This window comes from Poromitra crassiceps, assembly GCF_964638095.1.
Source record: "Poromitra crassiceps genome assembly, chromosome: 7".
Taxonomy (NCBI): Eukaryota; Metazoa; Chordata; class Actinopteri; order Beryciformes; family Melamphaidae; genus Poromitra; species Poromitra crassiceps.
The window spans coordinates 23,461,349-23,481,119 of record NC_139628.1 but is presented as its reverse complement, the minus strand read 5'-3'; the positions used below and the strand labels follow the sequence as shown (position 1 = coordinate 23,481,119).

Here is a 19,771-nt window from a genome sequence, read left to right as displayed (position 1 = left end):
TCTCGTCTGACACTTTTCGTAAGACACCTGTCTGGCACAGTCACACTGCAGAAATGCATTCATATTAATCAATATTGCCTGTCTTTCAAGCTACAACTAACAAAGTATAAAAAAAAAATCCCAAGCCTCTGTTTATAATAACAAAGCTATGAAGTGGCAACTACATCTGACTGACATACAGTAATCCTCCCAAACTCCACTAAGAAAGTTGGAAAGCCCTCGTGGCTGAGTGGTTAAAGCCGCTTGCTTTGCAATCTGAAGTTCAGTGGTTCGAATCCACCACTGGGTTTTAGCAATCTCTGTCCCAGCCCGGAGCTTCTTTACAGGTCCGGTACCATGTAACTACATATGAACTACAGTTAAATAGACTCACTCCACTTTACAGGTCTGTTACCATGTAACTACATATGAACTACAGTTGAATAGACTCACTCCACTTTACAGGTCCGGTACCATGTAACGACATATGAACTACAGTTGAATAGACTCACTCCACTTTACAGGTCCGGTACCATGTAACTACATATGAACTACAGTTAAATAGACTCACTCCACTTTACAGGTCCGTTACCATGTAACTACATATGAACTACAGTTGAATAGACTCACTCCACTTTACAGGTCCGGTACCATGTAACTACATATGAACTACAGTTGAATAGACTCACTCCACTTTACAGGTCCATTACCATGTAACTACATATGAACTACAGTTGAACAGACTCACTCCATTTTACAAGGTATGTTAATGTAAGTACATATGAACTTCATTTATAACTATTGGTAGTTACTGTGTAATTACATTTGGTGTTCATGTGTAATTACAAATAGTTCATATGTAACTAGGGTACCTGTAAAATAAAGGGTTACCCTCTCTCTCTCTCTCTCTCTCTCTCTCTCTCTTCTCTCTCTCAGTCTTCAGGAAGTGAGTCATCCACCGCAGCTCTACAGGATGCTGTCTTAGCGCTCCAAAATTGCTGCTTTACATCAAAGGTAAAAAAAAAACTCAGCAGTGGAAACTCAAGCAGAAGTGGTGTGAAAATCATTGTCAGCTTTGATCTTTCCCATGTGCTTCTACAACTAACAAGATTTAATAATAATAAGAATGAGAACATGGGAAGGAGAAGCTTAACCTGACACTGCCAGATCGTTTGTTTTCACATTAGCATCAGGGAATGAGTTGTCGGGAAACCGTTTCAAAGGGCGGCCACTTTCAAAGTGATTGGATGAACCGTCTGTCTATCATGGGCTCGCTAGTGCTGTTGTCACACAAAAGCCCGCCCATAGCTGCCTCTGGATGCTGATTGGTGCAAACCACTGGTGGTGGTTCAAATTCAAACCAATAGATTGGAGCGTGACAAGATGGATTTGTCGTGTGATCATGATTTCATGATCTCACGTGAATCCAGCTGCCTCTCAATGTTAGGGGAAGCTTGCCTAGGGAACCAAATGTGTTCAGTGAGGCCTGGTGTCACTGGAAAATGTGACGTTTGACTGCTATGTTTCCCTGGAGCAGATGGTCTCATCGGTGTAAGTCAGGCCAGTGAAGGACACCTGAGGAGGAGAGTGAGCCACTACGGAGGAATCTGCGCAGAGGTGGAACTAAGTTTGGCAGCTAATAATTTCCTGTCTATACTGCTGCATGGGACAACTGATACTATACTACAAAATCAAGTCTAGATTTATACTGATACTGCTTGCTTGAGACAGCCCGCTCAGCAGTTCAGGACTAAGTTTATTCAGCGGATATTAGATATTGTGTGCATGCTACTAGGATGACTAATACTATACTGCTAATTCAGGTCTAGGTAGTCTATGTCTACGTTTAGACTGATACTGCTGGCTTGTGATAGCCCGCTCAGCAGTTCAGGACTAAGTTTATTCACCAGCTATTCGATTTTCTATCTAAGCTACTGGGTCAACTGATGCCATATTATTAAATTAGGTCCAAGTCTAAGGTTGTACTGATATTGCTGGCTTGAGACAGCCTGCTCAGCAATTCAGGATTGTATGTACTCAACAGGTAATAAATGTTTCCAGATAATGACACCATCAAACAAAACCATCAAACACAACCATATGATTGGGAAAATAAATGGGTTTTGAGGAAGTTTTAAAGATTTCAATAGAGCCAGCTTCCCTAACTGACGGAGAAAGCTTCCATTTTAGTTTCTTCCACCAACAAATTCTGTAGAGGCCAGCAATTGCTGGTTAAATGAAAACATCTATAGCCTGTTTGCTGGCTATTTATAGTTCAATAATGAGAGACTAATAGAAAGTATAACAAGCTTTAATGATACAACAAATTAATTTTGGCGTATGACTCCATGATATGATGACGCTCTCCTGAGATGATGAGAGGGCGTCGTCAGTGAAGAATAGGATAGGAAATCCCCCATAGGGAATTCTTCAATCAGGAGTCATGACGATGGTGGTGGTCAGGGGAGGAGGTGGGGCAAAAACAACTGCTTCAGCGATGATGATCAGCAACTGAGAATGACATGGCACATACACAGCACATAGCAAACAGAGTAAAACATGGACCCTGATATACTACGCTGATTAGGTGATTTGGATCAGCTGGAGAGGAATACCTTGGGCTGATTGGTTATTGCCACATGTGTGGTAAACTGTGAATGGGTGAGGAGACAGCATCAGAGAAAGGGGGCGAGCCTAACAATGAATGGGTTATACATCCTCAAAGAAAGGGGGCGTGCACTGTGATATGACGAGAACTGGGCATTGGCTGTTAAGTAGTCTTCATTATTGAAAATAGTCCAAGACATCATTTAATCATATTTACTTTGTAATATTGTGGATGTTAATGGAGATTTTCTTATATAACTGCTTAATTCTAAAATATGGGGAATAGAGTAGGCTACTGCAGGAATGAGTCCGGAAGTAGTGCTTGGGTTCATCAGAGGGAAAAGTCAATGGGGTTTTAGAATTCACTTAAATTCATAAAATAAGGTCTGTAGTTACCAAAAGTTTAAGGGAGCGCCAATTTGGGTTCAGTAGGAGTATCTTCACAAACGTGAATAACTTGTATGACTTTTGGAACGTGTTTTTAGACATGATTTTTTTTAGAAAATGCTTCAAAAGGCATAGATACTAAGTGTTGAAGAAGAAGAGGACATTATGCATTTATTTGGGTTTTGTCCAGTTGTTGCATCCTTTTGGCAGCGCAGGTGGCAAACTTGTTGTCTGACAAGCTGTGCTTTTACCATTACCCCTCTTAATATTATTTGGGCTTATCAAGATGATAAAAATATGTTATTGAATATTGTTGTGCTGCTTGGCAAAGTTTATATATTTGACACTCCAAAATTAAGTTTGAAGTCCTTTATATAATTTCTCAAACATTATTATTTACAGGAGAGGATGATTATGAAGGATAGGCCAAAAAGTGCTGGCATAAATAAATGGGAGATCCTGACAATAACAAAAACTTGGGGTGCCGAGTTGTGGTATTGACAACACACTTTATTGTGTAGTTGACATCACAACTTTATTTTATATATTTTTTATTATTAGATTTATTTATTATATTTTACAATGTTTACATAATGTGTGTGTATGTGTTTCCATAGGTGTATGCAGCGCCGCTGCTGGCCATTTGGGTGCCCTAAGGTTTTCCATTGTGCCCCACTCTCCCAAGAAAAAAAAAAAAATAATAATAATAATATAATAACATAATATAATAATATATATAATTATATATATATATACACAATCGCAATATATACTGTATATGTATGTATGTATGTATGTATGTATGTATGTATGTATGTATGTATGTATGTATATATGTATATATGTGTGTATATATATATATATACAATCGCAATCAAACTAATCGATACCATAAATACTCCACTATACTTTTGGCCTTGTCCCGCCTGAGAACAATGGATTTTTTTAACTACTATATTTTTATTATATTTTTACTTACAAACTTACAAACTGCCAAAAATGAGCCAACAAAATACAGCAGTGATACATGTCTGTCTGTATATGGAGCAGGGACGTGCACAGAACATTAGAGGGGCAGGGGCTCAAATTCATAAAAGGGCACAATTTGAGGCAATTTGAAGGCCAATTTAGGGGTATAACTGATTTTAAATATTCCGATTTTGACCAGATTTAGAGGAATATCTCATTTTAGGATGAGACTTGTCACGGAAAAATAACTCCATAACTGAATAATATTAGTATATAAAAGTTGCATGCTGTTGCAATACTGTTGTGAAATCATTTAAGCATCAATATGTATTTGCTCCTTTTCTCCCCTTAGGTTGTTGTACTACAACAGATAGCAACACAGGCAGAAACATTGAACGATACTGAGTGAGGCTTATAATATACCATGCATTTTAACCATAATTCTAAAAAGCAAGACAGAAGATTTAGATAAGGTGTATTAGAATTTTTTTTATTTTTTGCGGATTCAACAACACAACATCCATTTCCAATAGTGTAAAGTAAAAAATATTTTCAAGAGCAACAATTCTGCATTTGTTCCCTATATTTTGGTTATTTATTTATTGGGTGGTTTATTTATTTATGTATTTATTTATTCATTCATTTTTGGGTTGGTGCCTTCAGGGGCAGTTTAGAAAAACACTGCTCCATGCAGAGGCCTATTACAAATGGTGCATTCAAGGCCAAGAGAGCTCGGAAAAGGCATTTCTCTTTGAATGCTGCCTTCAGTGACGGCATGGAAAGGGCAATTTCCATACAAAGCACCATTAGAAATGCATTCATGGTCAGGAAAGGGCACTTTTTATTTTATTTTTTAATGTGTCTGAGCTGTTTGTTTTGTTCATGTGTTGTTGGAATGAAAATGAAAAATGTATTATAATAAAAAAAAAAAAAAAAAAAAAAAGGGCACTTTTTACAGACTGAAAAAAAGGCAGGGGCTCAAGCCCCCTTTCATGTCTATGTGTGCACGTGCCTGATATGGAGAGATCGCGGCATCTCTGTTTGTGGAGAGATGGTGGCGTCTCTGTCTATGTGAGACCGCTGTGTTTGAAAAAGTTACTGTATGGATTTTTAAAGTCAATGACATTCCTTTACTTTATATGTATACTGTATTCATGTAATGTCAATTAGATTGTAATCAGCATGAGAAATAAAGAAAAAGAAAAAAATCTGTTATAATGATCAACCGCTTATAGTGATCAATTTGACCCGTCCCAAAGTAATCACTGTAAGAGGAGTGCACTGTACTCAGATCCTGCAGGAGATCTTAGGCTATGAGATTCCCAATGAAGCCCAGATTGTGTACCTGGGTTTGATATCAGATGAGGAGGACCTACTGTACCTCTTCAAAATCATGATACTTGCTGGGAAAAAGCTGCCATCACAAGGAACTGGTTGAAAAATGACTCTGCAGGAGCAGGTCAGTTGATGGACATTGTAGAAGAAATATACTCCATGGAGAAGCTGATCTATTATCTAAGAACGAAGGCGAAGACCCATGACTGTCGTTGCTGGGCAAAATGGACTGCTTACAAGTCAAAAGACGAGTAGTATTCTTTACTGGCCTGGTTAGATAGACTTAGTCCCATAGACTTACTGTACAGTCTAGTTTAGCCACATGCCAAGCTTGCTCAACTGTTATTGGAGCACAGGCCATTTACCACAGAGCAAAAAGGGGCGGGCCTTGGGAAAGTTCTGGAAACAAGTTAAAATCACTGGACAGCTTGTGTCATGATTTGCACGTCAGATAATAGAGAGGATATTAAAGATAATTCAGAAAGGAACATGTTGAATGTCAAGGTTGGCTCAGCGGTTTCACAGTAATGTCTTGTTTGCACTGTTCTTCCTGCATATAAAGTGTTGCATAGAGACACTGCATGAAAGAGGCCACGCCCATCACGGGGGAAAGCGCTCCATTCACGTCCATATACCAATGTCATTTTCCTTGAATTAAACATAGCTAAAAGTTGTTGTGTAGTGGGGCTGTGCAGACAACAAATGGAAAAAAACATCAATTAAAGTTTTTTTGTAGATGTAGGCTTATTCAACGAGAAATGGTCTCCGGTAATAGTACAGATAGAGAGACTGAGTGATGATAATAGTGCTTCTCTGGGTTGATTGTATGTTAAATTGAGTTGTGAGCCTTGTCTGTGAAGCCTGCATGAATTGAACCAGTGAAAAAGGGGATGTGATGCTACATGTACTATGAGATTTGTGTTTCCTGTGTTTTTCAGTTCTATTGTTTGTGATAATAAAATAACAAAAATAACGTTTTTTGTACTGCCGACCAAAATAAGGAAGCCATTGAGAATTGGCAAGAAGAAAAATGTGGATTTAGCTGTCAAGGAAGTAAGTTGGAGTGTTATGATCTTTGTGTGCAACACCCGACCATGCACGCGACATAGGAGAACACCAGGAGTTTTTGTTTCCCCCCGTTTTGGGCGTGTTTTCTGAATGATGACGCGCTCCGCAGTGTCTCTATAATTGCTGCAGCCACATATTGTTGTAAGATGTTAAAATAATAAATGTGTATTGATGCTTAGTAACAGATTCACACACAGCAGATGTTTCAAGATGTCATTGCATTTGTTTTATTTTCACAGTTGAACGCATCTTTCGTCTTCATACAAATCAGGGTGCGTTTGTTTTATTCTCTCAGGATGCCCCGGGCGCCCCGGTCCCCACAAACATACATGTTTCATATCAACACACGTCACGTTTACACATCATCGTTAGCATTAAAACATGTCTACACAGCGTGTCTTCACAACACTGCTGCTCCTTCACCAAAAACACTGACCTGACTTTCCTAAAAGCATCTGGAGGGAGAGAGGCAGCCAGCAGAGGTTTCATTATGAAAGATTTACACTTGACAGCTTCTGAGACTGGATGGTGAGAACAATCACACAGCCAGAGAGCTTCAAGAAAAACATCCAAGGTCAAAGGTCAAAGGCCTTTTTTCCTAATAAAAGGCTTTCAAGCATTGAACATAAGAGCAATTATTCAATTAGAGCTGCAACTAACAATTATTTTCATTATCGATTAATCTGTCGATTATTTCCTCGGTTAATCAATTAGTTGTTTGGTCTATAAAATGTCAGAAAATGCTGTTCAATGTTTCTCAAAGAGCCTAAGATTACATATTCAAAATGTCTTGTTTTGCCCACAATCTAAATATATTCAGTTTACTGTCATAGAGGAGTATAGAAACCAGAAAATATTCACTTTTGGAAGCTGGAATCAGAGAATTTTGACCTTAAAAAAATTATAATACTCAAAACGATTATCAAAGTAGTTGTCGATTCATTTCAGATCGACTAATCAATTAATCATTGTAATCAATGTAGATTACCAAGTCAAGACCATGTCATTGATGTCAAGTCTCAAGTCTAAATATAGAACAGCAAGTCAAGTCAGAGCAAATCAAGAGTCCAGTATTAATTTAATATCTTGAAGAAAAATCAATGTTTTTTTTTTTACTTTTCAATGCAATAATGGTTTTAATAGGATAAAAACTTGCTAAGAGCATCATGAGTTTGATTTTAAGTTTCAACTTCAATTAATTCAGTCATTCCTTACAAATTCAGAAAACAGAATTTAAATTCAGTCGTTTGCTGGAACAAATCTGATCACAGTTTGTTGACTTTTCCAGTGAACTGAACTGTCAGTGAACTGAACTGACAGTGAACTGAACTGACAGTGACCTGAACTGACAGTGAACTGAACTGACAGTGAACTGAACTGACAGTGACCTGAACTGTCAGTGAACTGAACTGACAGTGAACTGAACTGACAGTGAACTGAACTGACAGTGAACTGAACTGACAGTGAACTGAACTGACAGTGAATGCACCCCGGCTGTCTCTTCAGTACATCTTCCCTCAGATGCCTTTTAGGAAAGCAGCTCAGTTTGGTTCAAAAACCTACTTTGTCTACTCAGCACTTAAGATTCACTTCCTGTCTAAAATGAGGCATGAGAAATGATCACACACACACACACACACACACACACACACACACACACACACACACACACACACACACACACACTGCGTTTGATAAGAAAACACACAAAGGGCCTAGAAACCACAACCTGGGTCCAATTGAAATTTATCCAATTACTTTTTGTGGGATTGATTGATCTGGTCGGACGTGGGGGAACCAATAGGATTGTCCCCAAAGTGCTAAACTCCGCCCACCTGTCGCTCCCGGCCAATCAGTGCTGCGTTCAGGTCATAAGTAAATCCGTATCAGAGCGACTTTGAACACACAAAGTTACTGGTGATTTATCTAAATGACTGCCAATCAAACAGTGAACAGTCTAGCTAGCAGGTAGTCTGTGTCTGCTCAGCTGTGAACAGTCTAGCAGGTAGTCTGTGTCTGCTCAGCTGTGAACAGTCTAGCAGGTAGTCTGTGTCTGCTCAGCTGTGAACAGTCTAGCAGGTAGTCTGTGTCTGCTCAGCTGTGAACAGGACTTGTGTGATGAAAACGGATTTGTTTGATTTGAAAACATCATTCTCTCCACTTTCCTTTCCTTGTTGTTTCTGAAATCAGTAAGTTAAAGAAATCAGAGTCCATCGCCAAAGCTGAAAGCTAAACAGTATTTTCTAGTAGGAATCTTGTGTCAAACGTCTTTCCCGTGAGAAGTGAATGCAGCATAAGGCAGTGATACACTGAAGGCAACAAATTGCGCACCGGAGGTGAAGCGGGCAGGAAAAATAACTTGCAGGATATGGACAGCTGCTTCCGATTGTTTTGACTTATAAGCCATGTTTACGTGACGTAACTCCTGACGTGTTGGCAGTTTGTCAATCTCTGAAGCCTTCGTCTATCGGTCTGAAGACGACGAGACTCTGGAGGCGACGCCCAATATTTCTGGGTTTCCAGTGTCGCCAGTGGACATCTACAATTATTACACAAGTCTTAATGTTCTTCTCGACACAATACACAAACATCGATAGGGATGGGTATCGTATCGTATCTTTCCGATACCAGTGTTAAAATGATGTATACTTTTAAACGGTACCGGTGCTTAAACGGTGCCTGAACTGATTTAAAGCTGATTTAAAGTGGATGTTTTTTTGTTTTTTTTAAGAGGATTTCAAACGATAATGTTAGTGAAAGTGCATGTGGCGCTGGTTTCACTCAGCAGCTCGGGAATGGCACGCAATGGCACCATAGTGGTACCGGGTTTCGTGTACCCAACCCTAAACATCGAAGGTGTTTTAAGTCCATACAACATTTTGGCTAAACCTCTATAAACAGATATCTCTGCATATGAAACGCTGTCGCTCAAATCCATCCTGGCGTCTCAAGTCACTAATCGCAGAGCGGAGCGTACACCGGGGCAGAGGGTGCGCCCGCCCCGGGGCCCACTTGTCAGTGGGCCCCCATCAAAAATTTTTTTTTTCATGCCAGGCCAGGCCAGGCCTGAGTGTGAGAGCAATTCAATCAATAGACAATAACATTGGTGTGTTTAAAATGAGCTATTCCACTAAATATGGCTAAAACAGATTCAAACAAGGCAAATTTTTCTTCGCCGCCGGCCTTTATTGAATAAAAAAAAGAAAAAAAGAATGGGATGGGGGGCCCCCCTAAGAGCTTCGCCCCCCCTGGGCTGATAGGGTTGCTCCGCCCCTGTCGCACAGGGAAGATGAAGTCTTGGCCCGGATGTCCGCTGACTACAAGGAAAACCCCCAAATATTGGTCATTGCCCCCAGAATCTAATCGTCCTCAGACCGATAGACGATGGGTTCTGAGATTGGCAGTTTGTGACACTGAATCAGGTCACTTGTCGGGTTTTTGCAGCTGTCTGACAACAGAAACAGTAGTTTTATCAATGACGACACGTTTCATTGAAACCCAAAACCCGACTCTGTTTCTATCTGTTCTCTGTTCTCTGTACTGACCAGCCTCCTGTTTGCACCAAGCTCCACTACATCACGTCAAATGGCATCAGAGAGGCAGCAAACACCCAGAACTAAAAAAAGACAAGCTGTTACACTTCAACGGAAAATAGTGAAAGTAATCAAAAAGATTTGGACCGATAGTCGACCCAGGTTTGGCAGAACCGCTAACAGTATCAACAGAAGGCTCCTCTTGGTTTGGTATAAAGCAAAGACAAAAGAATTAAGACTACTGGGTTCATAGCAGGCATAGGAGATCAAAGGCCGACCCACTGATTTAAAGAGTCTGGCTGTCCCTGGCGGCCATGTTGGCTCCGCGGTCGCTCGGTGACTGGTGTTTCCATAGGGAGGTACCGAGGAAGGCGTCCATGTTGGATTCAGGTTCTCTAACATGAGAAAGGCCGATCAATCGATTGGTGGAGATTGCCGGTCTGATGATGAGATTGCGGGCGACTTGCAGCTAAAGTCCACAGTCGGATTCAAACCACAGACGTTGTGGTTATGAGGTAAGGTCTCAAACAGTAAGCTACCAGAACGTGCTGTATTTTGTATGAAATATTTTCGTATATAACCCACAGTATAAACGGTACATCACTTTGTCAGTGTCAGTTGTAGTTGAAGCTGTACCATTTAAGTACTTGCACATGCTTGATGGCGTCTGTCAGCGCAATTTCTTATAAGAAGTGCTCCCATTACGTCCTCGAAGCTTCTTTTTGGCAGCACACAGCCTATAATTCCATATTTACGGTATTACATTCTAATTGAATAATTTGAAATTACGTGTTGGACCACATTTTGCCAACCAGTGCAATATGGCTGGAGAAATATCATCACACTAATCATATCGTCTCTCTCTCAAGCTATAACTGCACAAATGATCAAAATGATTAAACACATTGTGTTTTGTGACACAATGTTGTAACCGCATTTTATCTGGTTGAAAAGAGGGCAAATATCAGCCAGTGTTCAACCAGAAATAAACCAATTGTTTGTTGTTATGGTAACAGGACGCGTACGGTACTTGGTCAATTTGAGCCACTTTGACTGCAAGAAAACATTCGCGGATACCGTGAGTGTCTGAATCGGCCATCGGTCCTATGTTAAGACGCGGCAACATGGCGTTCAGAGTTCAGCCCACCAACACTCTCCGTCAGCAGCTCTGGTCGAAGGTCAAGGCCATGGAAAGGTCGTGATAAGTTCAAAGGTCATGGTCAAGGTCGTAACACTGGGTCAGGTCGACGCGTTTCTCCATGCGACCAGTGGCGCTACTTTTCAAGTTTAAAAAAAGTGACGATACAGACACGCATGCATACATGCACAGGTTTCTCACACACACACACACACACACACACACATATTTACACGCACGCACATACAGCTTTCCTTCTTCATTGGTGATGAGTAATAAAGTGATTCTAATAGCCAGTAACATTAACAGACAGGACGATGGATGTGTGGATGGAGCGATATGCCGTTCTCACAGACACATGGCCATGTAAGGACATTGTTCCCATCAATGTCCAGTCACTTCCTGGAACTATTTTTTGTCACTAGGCAACATTTGCCACCAGAGTATTCTATCAGGAAGTATCTGAAATCTTTCCTTACATGTCGTCAGCACCCCGGAGAAACCTTGAATCTCGACTTTTTGTCGCCATTTTCCTTTAATCAGGGTTCCCACACCTTCGTCAACATCAACATTTCCCCAAATTCAAGGACCCAACATGGCATAGTTTGAGACATGGAGCAAGGTTAGTTACTGTTACAAGTTAACAACAATAAAATAAATGATGAGAACTAGCGGAAGCTTGCAGACAATTAAAAAGAGAGGCTTGAATGTGTGAAGACTTCTCAACTGTGCTGTGTCAGTGATGACAGACATGTGGTCTTGTCTTGCCTTCTCTAACACAACACAACACAGCACAGCAAAACATATACTGTGGAGACATATGCTACCCTAAATTCAAGCACTTTCAAGGACCCATGTCTATTTCCCCAAACTTTTAAGACCTTTTTTTTTCCAAATTGACCCGTGGGAACCCTCTTTAATGGAATGAACTAACATCGCCCCATAAGTGTAGACAATGTTTAATGATGCTTAGACCAGTGGTTCTCAACATGGGGTCTGGGGACCACCTGGGGTCTTTGAGGTGCTTCCAGGGGATCCCCGGCAAACTGATGAATTATCAGTCTTACCATTATACCATTTAGAAGAAGTTAACACAATTAGAGAATATAGAAGAATGACTGTTTTGATCATATCTAATAATATAAATATTCTCAGATTTGGGTCCGAGAGACAAAATCTCATCAAATGGGGTCTTTGATATGAAAAGGGTTGAGAATCACTAGACCAAGACAAACTAATTATTCTAGAAATGTTGTCTTTTTTGGAAACTCAAGGTTTTTGCAGGGTGTTGACACATGGTGTCTACGATGACATTGTTTCTTTTCTTTGTATTATTTTTTTCAAACTGCTACTGTTTCCCTACTTCACAACTGACTCACACAGACAGACAGACACCAACGGACAGAATCATATATATATATACAGTATTTACAACATAGTAATTCCTCTGTAAACTCAGGACAGGAGGAGAGGCAAGGTGCTGGGAGTTTAGATTGGAACGTGTCCCACAGCTTGCGTGTTGCAGGTAGAAACTACAGATAAGGAGCTATTAGGTATTTGTATTGGAGCGTGCCCTTTAACTTAGTCATACTGCGGGTAGAAACGAGAGACGAGGAGTCAAGGACCTCAGGGCTGGTTGTTGAACTTGTCCCGCAAAGGAGCTAACAAGGAGGTTTGAAACTCGTCCCCTCAATTCATTAGAGATGTGAGTTTGGTGATTGACCGTGTCTTTTAACGTAGTGGAAGGATGACAGCTGAAGGTAAGAAGGAGGTAAGAGGAATTGTGATAGTAAATTATTGATTGATCGGAGTGTATGTATATGTTAACATGGCCGCCGCGCTCGGCTCAATGTACAGGCAGGCCATTGCAGAATGCCTCCATGTGGATAAATGTACTGGTGCTTTAGGGAGTCAGGAGGGAAGGAATTTAAAGGTGCTGTATGTAGCATTTTTTTCTGCCCCCCCCCCATTTTCTCCCAAATTGAACTTGGCCAATTTCCCCCTGCTGCCCCGCCCCCTCTGCCGATCCGGGAAGAGCCGTAGACACACGCATGCTTCCTCCGATACATGTGCAGTTGCCAGCCGCTTCGTTACAGCGGGGGGGGGGGGGGGGGGGAGGGGGGGGCTTCACCGGCAGGACGTAACACGTGGGAGGATCACGCTATTCCAACCAGTTCCCTTCCGCCCTGAACAGGTGCCCCGAACGACCAGAGGAGGCGCTAGTGCGGCGACCAGGACACATATACCCTCATTCCGGCTTACCACCCACAGACACAGCCAATCGTGCCTATATGGACGCCCGACCAAGCCGGAGGTAACACGGGGGTGCGAACCTGCAACCCCGGTGTTGGTAGGCAGGGAATCCACCGCTACACTACCCGGACGGCCGAGCATGTAGCATTTTAAAGGGACAGTTCACCCCAAAATCAAAAATACGTATTTTTGCTCTTATCTGTAGTGCTATTTATCCATCTAGATCGTTTTGGTGCGAGTTGCTGAGTTTTGGAGATATGGAGATGGATATTGGAGATCCGTAGAGATGTCTGCCTTCTCTACAATACAATGGAACTGGATGCACTCGGGTTGTGGTGCTCAAAGCGCGCCCAAAAATGCATACACACCAAACCCAACAGCAATGTCTCGTTCCAGAAATCATGACCCCGTTACACAAGCGAATCCACACAGCTTGTTGTGAATATATGTAGGAACTATTTTATTTCGACCAAACTACACCCACTACCTAGCAGCAGCTAGCGGGTGTAGTTTGCTCAAAAGAAAATAGTTCCTGCTAGCTAGCAGCAGCTAGCAGAGAATCCATACACCTTGTTGTGAATAGTTTCACGTAGGAACTATTTTCTTTCGGCCAAACTACACCCGTTACCTAGCAGCAGCTAGTGGGTGTAGTTTGCTCAAAAGAAAATAGTTCCTGCTAGCTAGCAGCAGTTAGTAGGTGTAGACCGAGGAGACCGATTGTCTCAAGCATTGCTCTCATTGTTTTACAGTCATTAGACCGAGGTAACGCCATCAATATGGCAATGCTATTACGGTTAAAAATGCTGAATCTTGCTTGAATGCTTGAATCTTGAAATGCTATTACGGTTAGAAATGCTGCATGTAGCACCTTTCAATGTCATGTTTCTCAGTGAAGGTGGTGATGGTTAACCCCACACATTAGTCGCTGCCTTTTACACATTTACTGGGACAGAAGCAAACACTTTGATACAGCATGGAGACCTGATGAGCTGCCAATGTTGCCTCAATGGGTTGGTCCCAGTAGAAATGCTGGGGTGGGATTTAGGACACGGAGTGGGATTTATCAGCAGCGTAAGGAGGCACAGTAATTGAATATCTCCAGGCAGAAGAAATGCTAAATGTCCTTCAGACCAGCAGAAAAGAGAGCTATGGGGGAAAAGCAGGAGAAATTGGACGTTTCCCAGAATAAAATGGAAGACATCCTGGTCGCCAGGCGGCGGGGACTAGAGCAGAAGACATCCTGGTCGCCAAAAGGCAGGGACTAGAGCAGATATAGTCCCGAGACCAGAAGGAATCAATCTGAATCAATTGTTTGTTTATATCCCTGCAGAAGTGGGACAGGACCTTATTTCGAGACTCGGAGATGGGATGATAATGTGTCCTTCAGGGATAAGGGCCACTAGAGGAATTGGGCAGGTCGCACAAGAGACTAAGGGATGAAACACAGAGCATCCAATGTGACTTGTTCAGTGTCCTTAGAGCTGTGGTGAGGGGATCTCTGAGAGGATTTTGAGACGTAAAAATTGGGACTGGTCCTCGAGAACAAGGTGGACATGTCACAGAATGTTTGTTTTCAAGGGGATTAATAGTGTCCTAGTCTACGACTCCTAGACCAGAGGTGAAGAAACTTGTGAAGTTTCCAATAGATTAAATGGTATACATCATGAGGTGAAGAGACTTGTTGAATTTCCAGTAGATGGAGTGTATCCTAGACTAGAAGTGTGTAGTGTCCAGTAGATTAAACATATGGTATCCTAGACCAGAGGAGAGGGAACTTGTCTGGTATCCAGTGTTAGAAATGGGATGTGTCCTAAACCAGAGGAGAGGGACATTGTTGGTTTTCAGTGTTATAAATGGGATGTGTCCTAGACCAGTGGAGAGGGAACGTGTTGGTATCCAGTGTTAGAAATGGGATGTGTCCTAAACCAGTGGAGAGGGAACGTGTTGGTATCCAGTGTTAGAAATGGGATGTATCCTAGACCAGTGGAGAGGGAACGTGTTGGTATCCAGTGTTAGAAATGGGATGTATCCTAGACCAGTGGAGAGGGAACGTGTTGGTATCCAGTGTTAGAAATGGGATGTGTCCTAGACCAGTGGAGAGGGAACGTGTTGGTATCCAGTGTTAGAAATGGGATGTGTCCTAGACCAGTGGAGAGGGAACGTGTTGGTATCCAGTGTTAGAAATGGGATGTGTCCTAGACCAGTGGAGAGGGAACGTGTTGGTATCCAGTGTTAGAAATGGGATGTGTCCTAGACCAGTGGAGAGGGAACGTGTTGGTATCCAGTGTTAGAAATGGGATGTGTCCTAGACCAGTGGAGAGGGAACGTGTTGGTATCCAGTGTTAGAAATGGGATGTGTCCTAAACCAGAGGAGAGGGAACTTGTTGGTTTCCAGTAATAGAAATAAGATGTGTTCTAGACAAGAGGAGAGGGAACTTGTTGGTTTCCAGTAATATAAATGAGATGTGTCCTAGACCAGTGGAGAGGGAACTTGTCTGGTATCCAGTGTTAGAAATGAGATGTGTCCTAGACCAGTGGAGAGGGAACTTGTTGGTTTCCAGTAATATAAATGAGATGTGTCCTAGACCAGTGGAGAGGGAACTTGTCTGGTATCCAGTGTTAGAAATGAGATGTGTCCTAGACCAGTGGAGAGGGAACTTGTCTGGTTTCCAGTAATAGAAATGAGATGTGTCCTAGACCAGTGGAGAGGGAACTTGTCTGGTATCCAGTGTTAGAAATGAGATGTGTCCTAGACCAGTGGAGAGGGAACTTGTTGGTTTCCAGTAATATAAATGAGATGTGTCCTAGACCAGTGGAGAGGGAACTTGTTGGTTTCCAGTAATATAAATGAGATGTGTCCTAAACCAGTGGAGAGGGAACTTGTCTGGTTTCCAGCAGTGGGGAGTCCTGATCTGGATCCAGTGTGTCGCCACTGCTCTGCTCCTCTGTACTGTTCACAGTGTTGGTGTCTATGGGAGCCTCGTCCTGGAGGAACACACACACACACACGCACACACACACAGACACACAGACACACACACACACACACACACACACACACACACACACACACACACACACACACACACACACACACACACACACACACACACACACACACACACACACACACACACACACCAGATAAGATCAGATGAAACTTTAATGGTAAAAGAAATGACAAAGGAACCCAAACTTAATAGTGGCGCAGCTTAGCTAAAACTTCCATAACTCAAGACTCAAGATTCATGTTAATAGCCATAGTGAGTCATATTGCAAACGAGGAATTAGACTTCATTGTTTTTGGAAGGCCTTTGGCTTTGAGTGTACCAAATGATGTGCTTTTATGGCAAAATGCAAAATGTTTGTGCTTAAGTGCACCACTATAAAGTAACAATGGTGTACAACAATTGTGTATTGTGTGCATCAATGCATTCTGTGTGTGTGTGTGTGTGTGTGTGTAGTGTGTACACACATGCGTGCGCGTGTTTGCGCCTGCGCTCACCGTCACCCAGGGGTGTGACAGGACCTCCTCGGCAGTGTAGCGAGCGTCCACATTCACCTGCAGCATTTGACCAATCAGCATCTGAGGAGCAGGTCAGGTGACTGTTAACAGGCTGCAGTGTTCACATGCTTCTCTTTCTGCATCCACATGCTATTGGATATGAAATGAATTCCGCATGAGTCCAGGGTAGATCTGCGTAGTCCAGGGTAGTACAGGTACAATGTGTAACCGAAGTGAATCAGCGCGGATTCCTCGTGAGTCCCGAGTGGTAGCGAGTACTGTAGGTTGGTTAAACTCAATCCCTCAGTATAAAGGCATGTTAATCAGCTCTGCCAAGGGAGCTAGCTCTCTTGGTGCAGTGGTTAACTTGTCCGCCTCGTAAGCCGAAGGTCGGCGGTTCGTATCCACCCCATGGCAAGCCCTTGACATGGGTTGCTCCAAGTACCACCAACGTTCCAAAATCAAGGACGTTTGGTTTTATCGGCACTTGTCACAGACTCACATCTTAACAGGAAATTTCAATGAAAATGATGTTTGTGCCAGAAGAAGGAAAAGGGGGAAAACTATGGAAGTGTTTAGACAAGACTCAACCTGCACGATGGCTGAGGTAGCAAGTGGTCTCTTTTTTTTCTGTGCAAATCTCAGTAGAAAGCTGCACGTCATATTGGGCTGCACGCTTATCACAATATTGTGGAAAAATCCATTCTTGCGAGTGCAGGTGTACCACCAACTAACTATGTGACTAGCTGTGCACGCAGAGAGTGCAGACGTCGGCCAAGGCCAATAGTCCAGTCTGCTATGATATGCAAATTTCCTGAGTCGGATTGGATCCGCTCAAATGTTCTTCCTTGGCCCACGCAACACCCTTCCACCAAGTTTCATGAACATCGGCCCAGTAGTTTTTCTGTAATCCTGCTAACAGACAGACAACTGCCACCGAAAACATCGTCTCGACACCAGACCCATGAGAGTTCTTAGGCTACTATGTTGGCTACGCTAACTACGTTACTGCATGCTGCAGATCTCTCTCTGTGGGTCTGGGACACTTCTAGCTCCAAACAGATGTTGAAATCTTGGCCAGTGATTGGTTCCCCCCGAAATCCTGGGGGCACCAATCAGTAACGACTTTAGCGATCATGCGCGCCCACCTAACTTGACTGTTGACTTTTTTCTTTTTTTTTTCTCTTTTTTTCCCGATTTTTTATCCCATTTTTTATCCCCCATTAGTGCTAACTTAATTTATTTATCCTGGTTGCTACTCCACCCTCTGCCGATCTGGGGAGAGCCGAAACTGGCTCCATGCTTCCTCCGAGACATGGGCAGTTAGCCAGCCGCTTCTTTTCACCTAACAGAGGAAGCTTCACCGGTAGGACATAGCACGTGGGAGGTTCACGCTATTCCAACCAGTTACCCTCCCTCTGAACAGGTGCCCTTAATGACCAGAGGAGGAACCACATTAGCAACCAGGATATTGCATGTTTTGGTGAAGGGGGTTCCTATATGAAGGAAACCCCCGGGAGGCACGGGGAGAACATGCAAACTCCACACAGAAAGGCCCTTTTGACGACCCCACCCGGGCGGTGGGCACTCGAGGACATGCGGACGGGCACGCATTCCTTCAGCGTTGACAGCGTCCCAGGTGGGAATCGAACCCAGGACCTTCGAGCTGTGAGGCGACAGTGCTTGTTGACTGTTGACTTTTGAAGATGAATCATTCTCTCATCGATGCTACGACGTGTCTTTCATTAAATTTTGAGCCCCTAGACCCGCCCACAAAACAGCACAGCGGGGGCTATGAAGTGGCACAGACTCATTTATGTAGTATGCAGAGCAGTCATATAGAGAGCCAAAGTGAAACGTCACTTCCTGTTTTCTCCCTGTACCAACGCAGCGAAAAATATGAATAACGGTGGACGGAGAACAAGGTTAATTTTTGATCCCGTTTGAATTGTGCCACGGGGTGCCAACGTTAATTCTGTCAATTTAAAACATAACTTTGCATGTCAAGAAAGTCACAGTTTGTCGTCAAACTGAAACGTAGGGGTTAGTTTCGTATATAAACTACATAGCTTGTGGAAGCTCGTGGCATGTCGCTGGTCTTCAGCTTTGCCGGTAGAGAAAGTGACGTCACTTAGTGTATGTAGTCTTTCTGATTTATAACTTCTAGTGCAACAGTTTGGCGACAAACTGCGACTTTCTTGACATGCAAAGTTATGTTTTAAATTGACAAAATTAGTGTTGGCACCTCGTGGCACAATTCAAACGGGATCAAAAAAGTAACCTTATTCTCCGTCCACCGCCATTCATATTTTTCGCAGCGCTGGTACAGGGAGAAAGCAGGAAGTGACGTTTCACTTTGGCTCTCTATTTGAGTCTGCGGAGAAACTACTGAAAACGTTGGTGGATGTTACTAAACTGACTGATTGATTGACTGGCTGACTGACTGCTTACCTTGGCAGGCAGGCTGATGGTGTCCCAGTCTGGAGACGGAAACTCCAGCTTCCCTCTGAGGATCTGATCAAACAGCTCCTCCTGAACATTATTCTCACTGAGGAGACGAGGAAACGAGAGGAGGAGAGGAGATGAATGGAAATGGTTTATTAATGCAAAAACAGTTACCAGATATTCATGAGTCAATAGCACACACAAAATAGATCATAGAGAAATATGTAACAATGAAATATGATCATAAAGAATAAATAAATACATTGCCTAAATAAATACTAACACATTAATACATAAATTAAGGGTAATTAGCCCCTGGCAAGGCAATTCTGTGATTTTCATATAAATATGTAATTTGTGGTCTTGAATGCACATACAAACTGTGGACATACTGTAACAGCCCATCTCTCTCTAGGCTGTCTCTGTAAAATCTTCACTGTAGTCTAGAGCAGTGGTTCTCAAAGTGGGGTCCAGGGACCCCCAGGGGTCCTTGAGGGGGTTCCAGGGGGTCCCCAGCAAAAGGGGGAATAATTTATTTTCACTATAATTCCA

At 42.6% G+C, this 19,771-nt stretch overlaps 1 protein-coding gene across 1 annotated transcript in view; it reads right to left on the bottom strand.

The window, feature by feature from the left end:
- Nucleotides 1-15,906: 15,906 nt before the first annotated feature.
- Nucleotides 15,907-19,771, bottom strand: part of LOC310779293 (serine/threonine-protein kinase DCLK2-like) — a gene marked incomplete at both ends in the record, with an annotated part of 65,090 nt that continues 61,225 nt past the window's right edge. Inside the window, 4 exons of the mRNA XM_083639818.1 lie at nt 15,907-15,931; nt 16,154-16,254; nt 16,775-16,855; nt 19,226-19,322. Of these exons, the coding sequence (XP_083495944.1) occupies nt 15,907-15,931; nt 16,154-16,254; nt 16,775-16,855; nt 19,226-19,322 (304 nt within the window). The remainder of the gene's footprint in view (nt 15,932-16,153; nt 16,255-16,774; nt 16,856-19,225; nt 19,323-19,771) is intronic.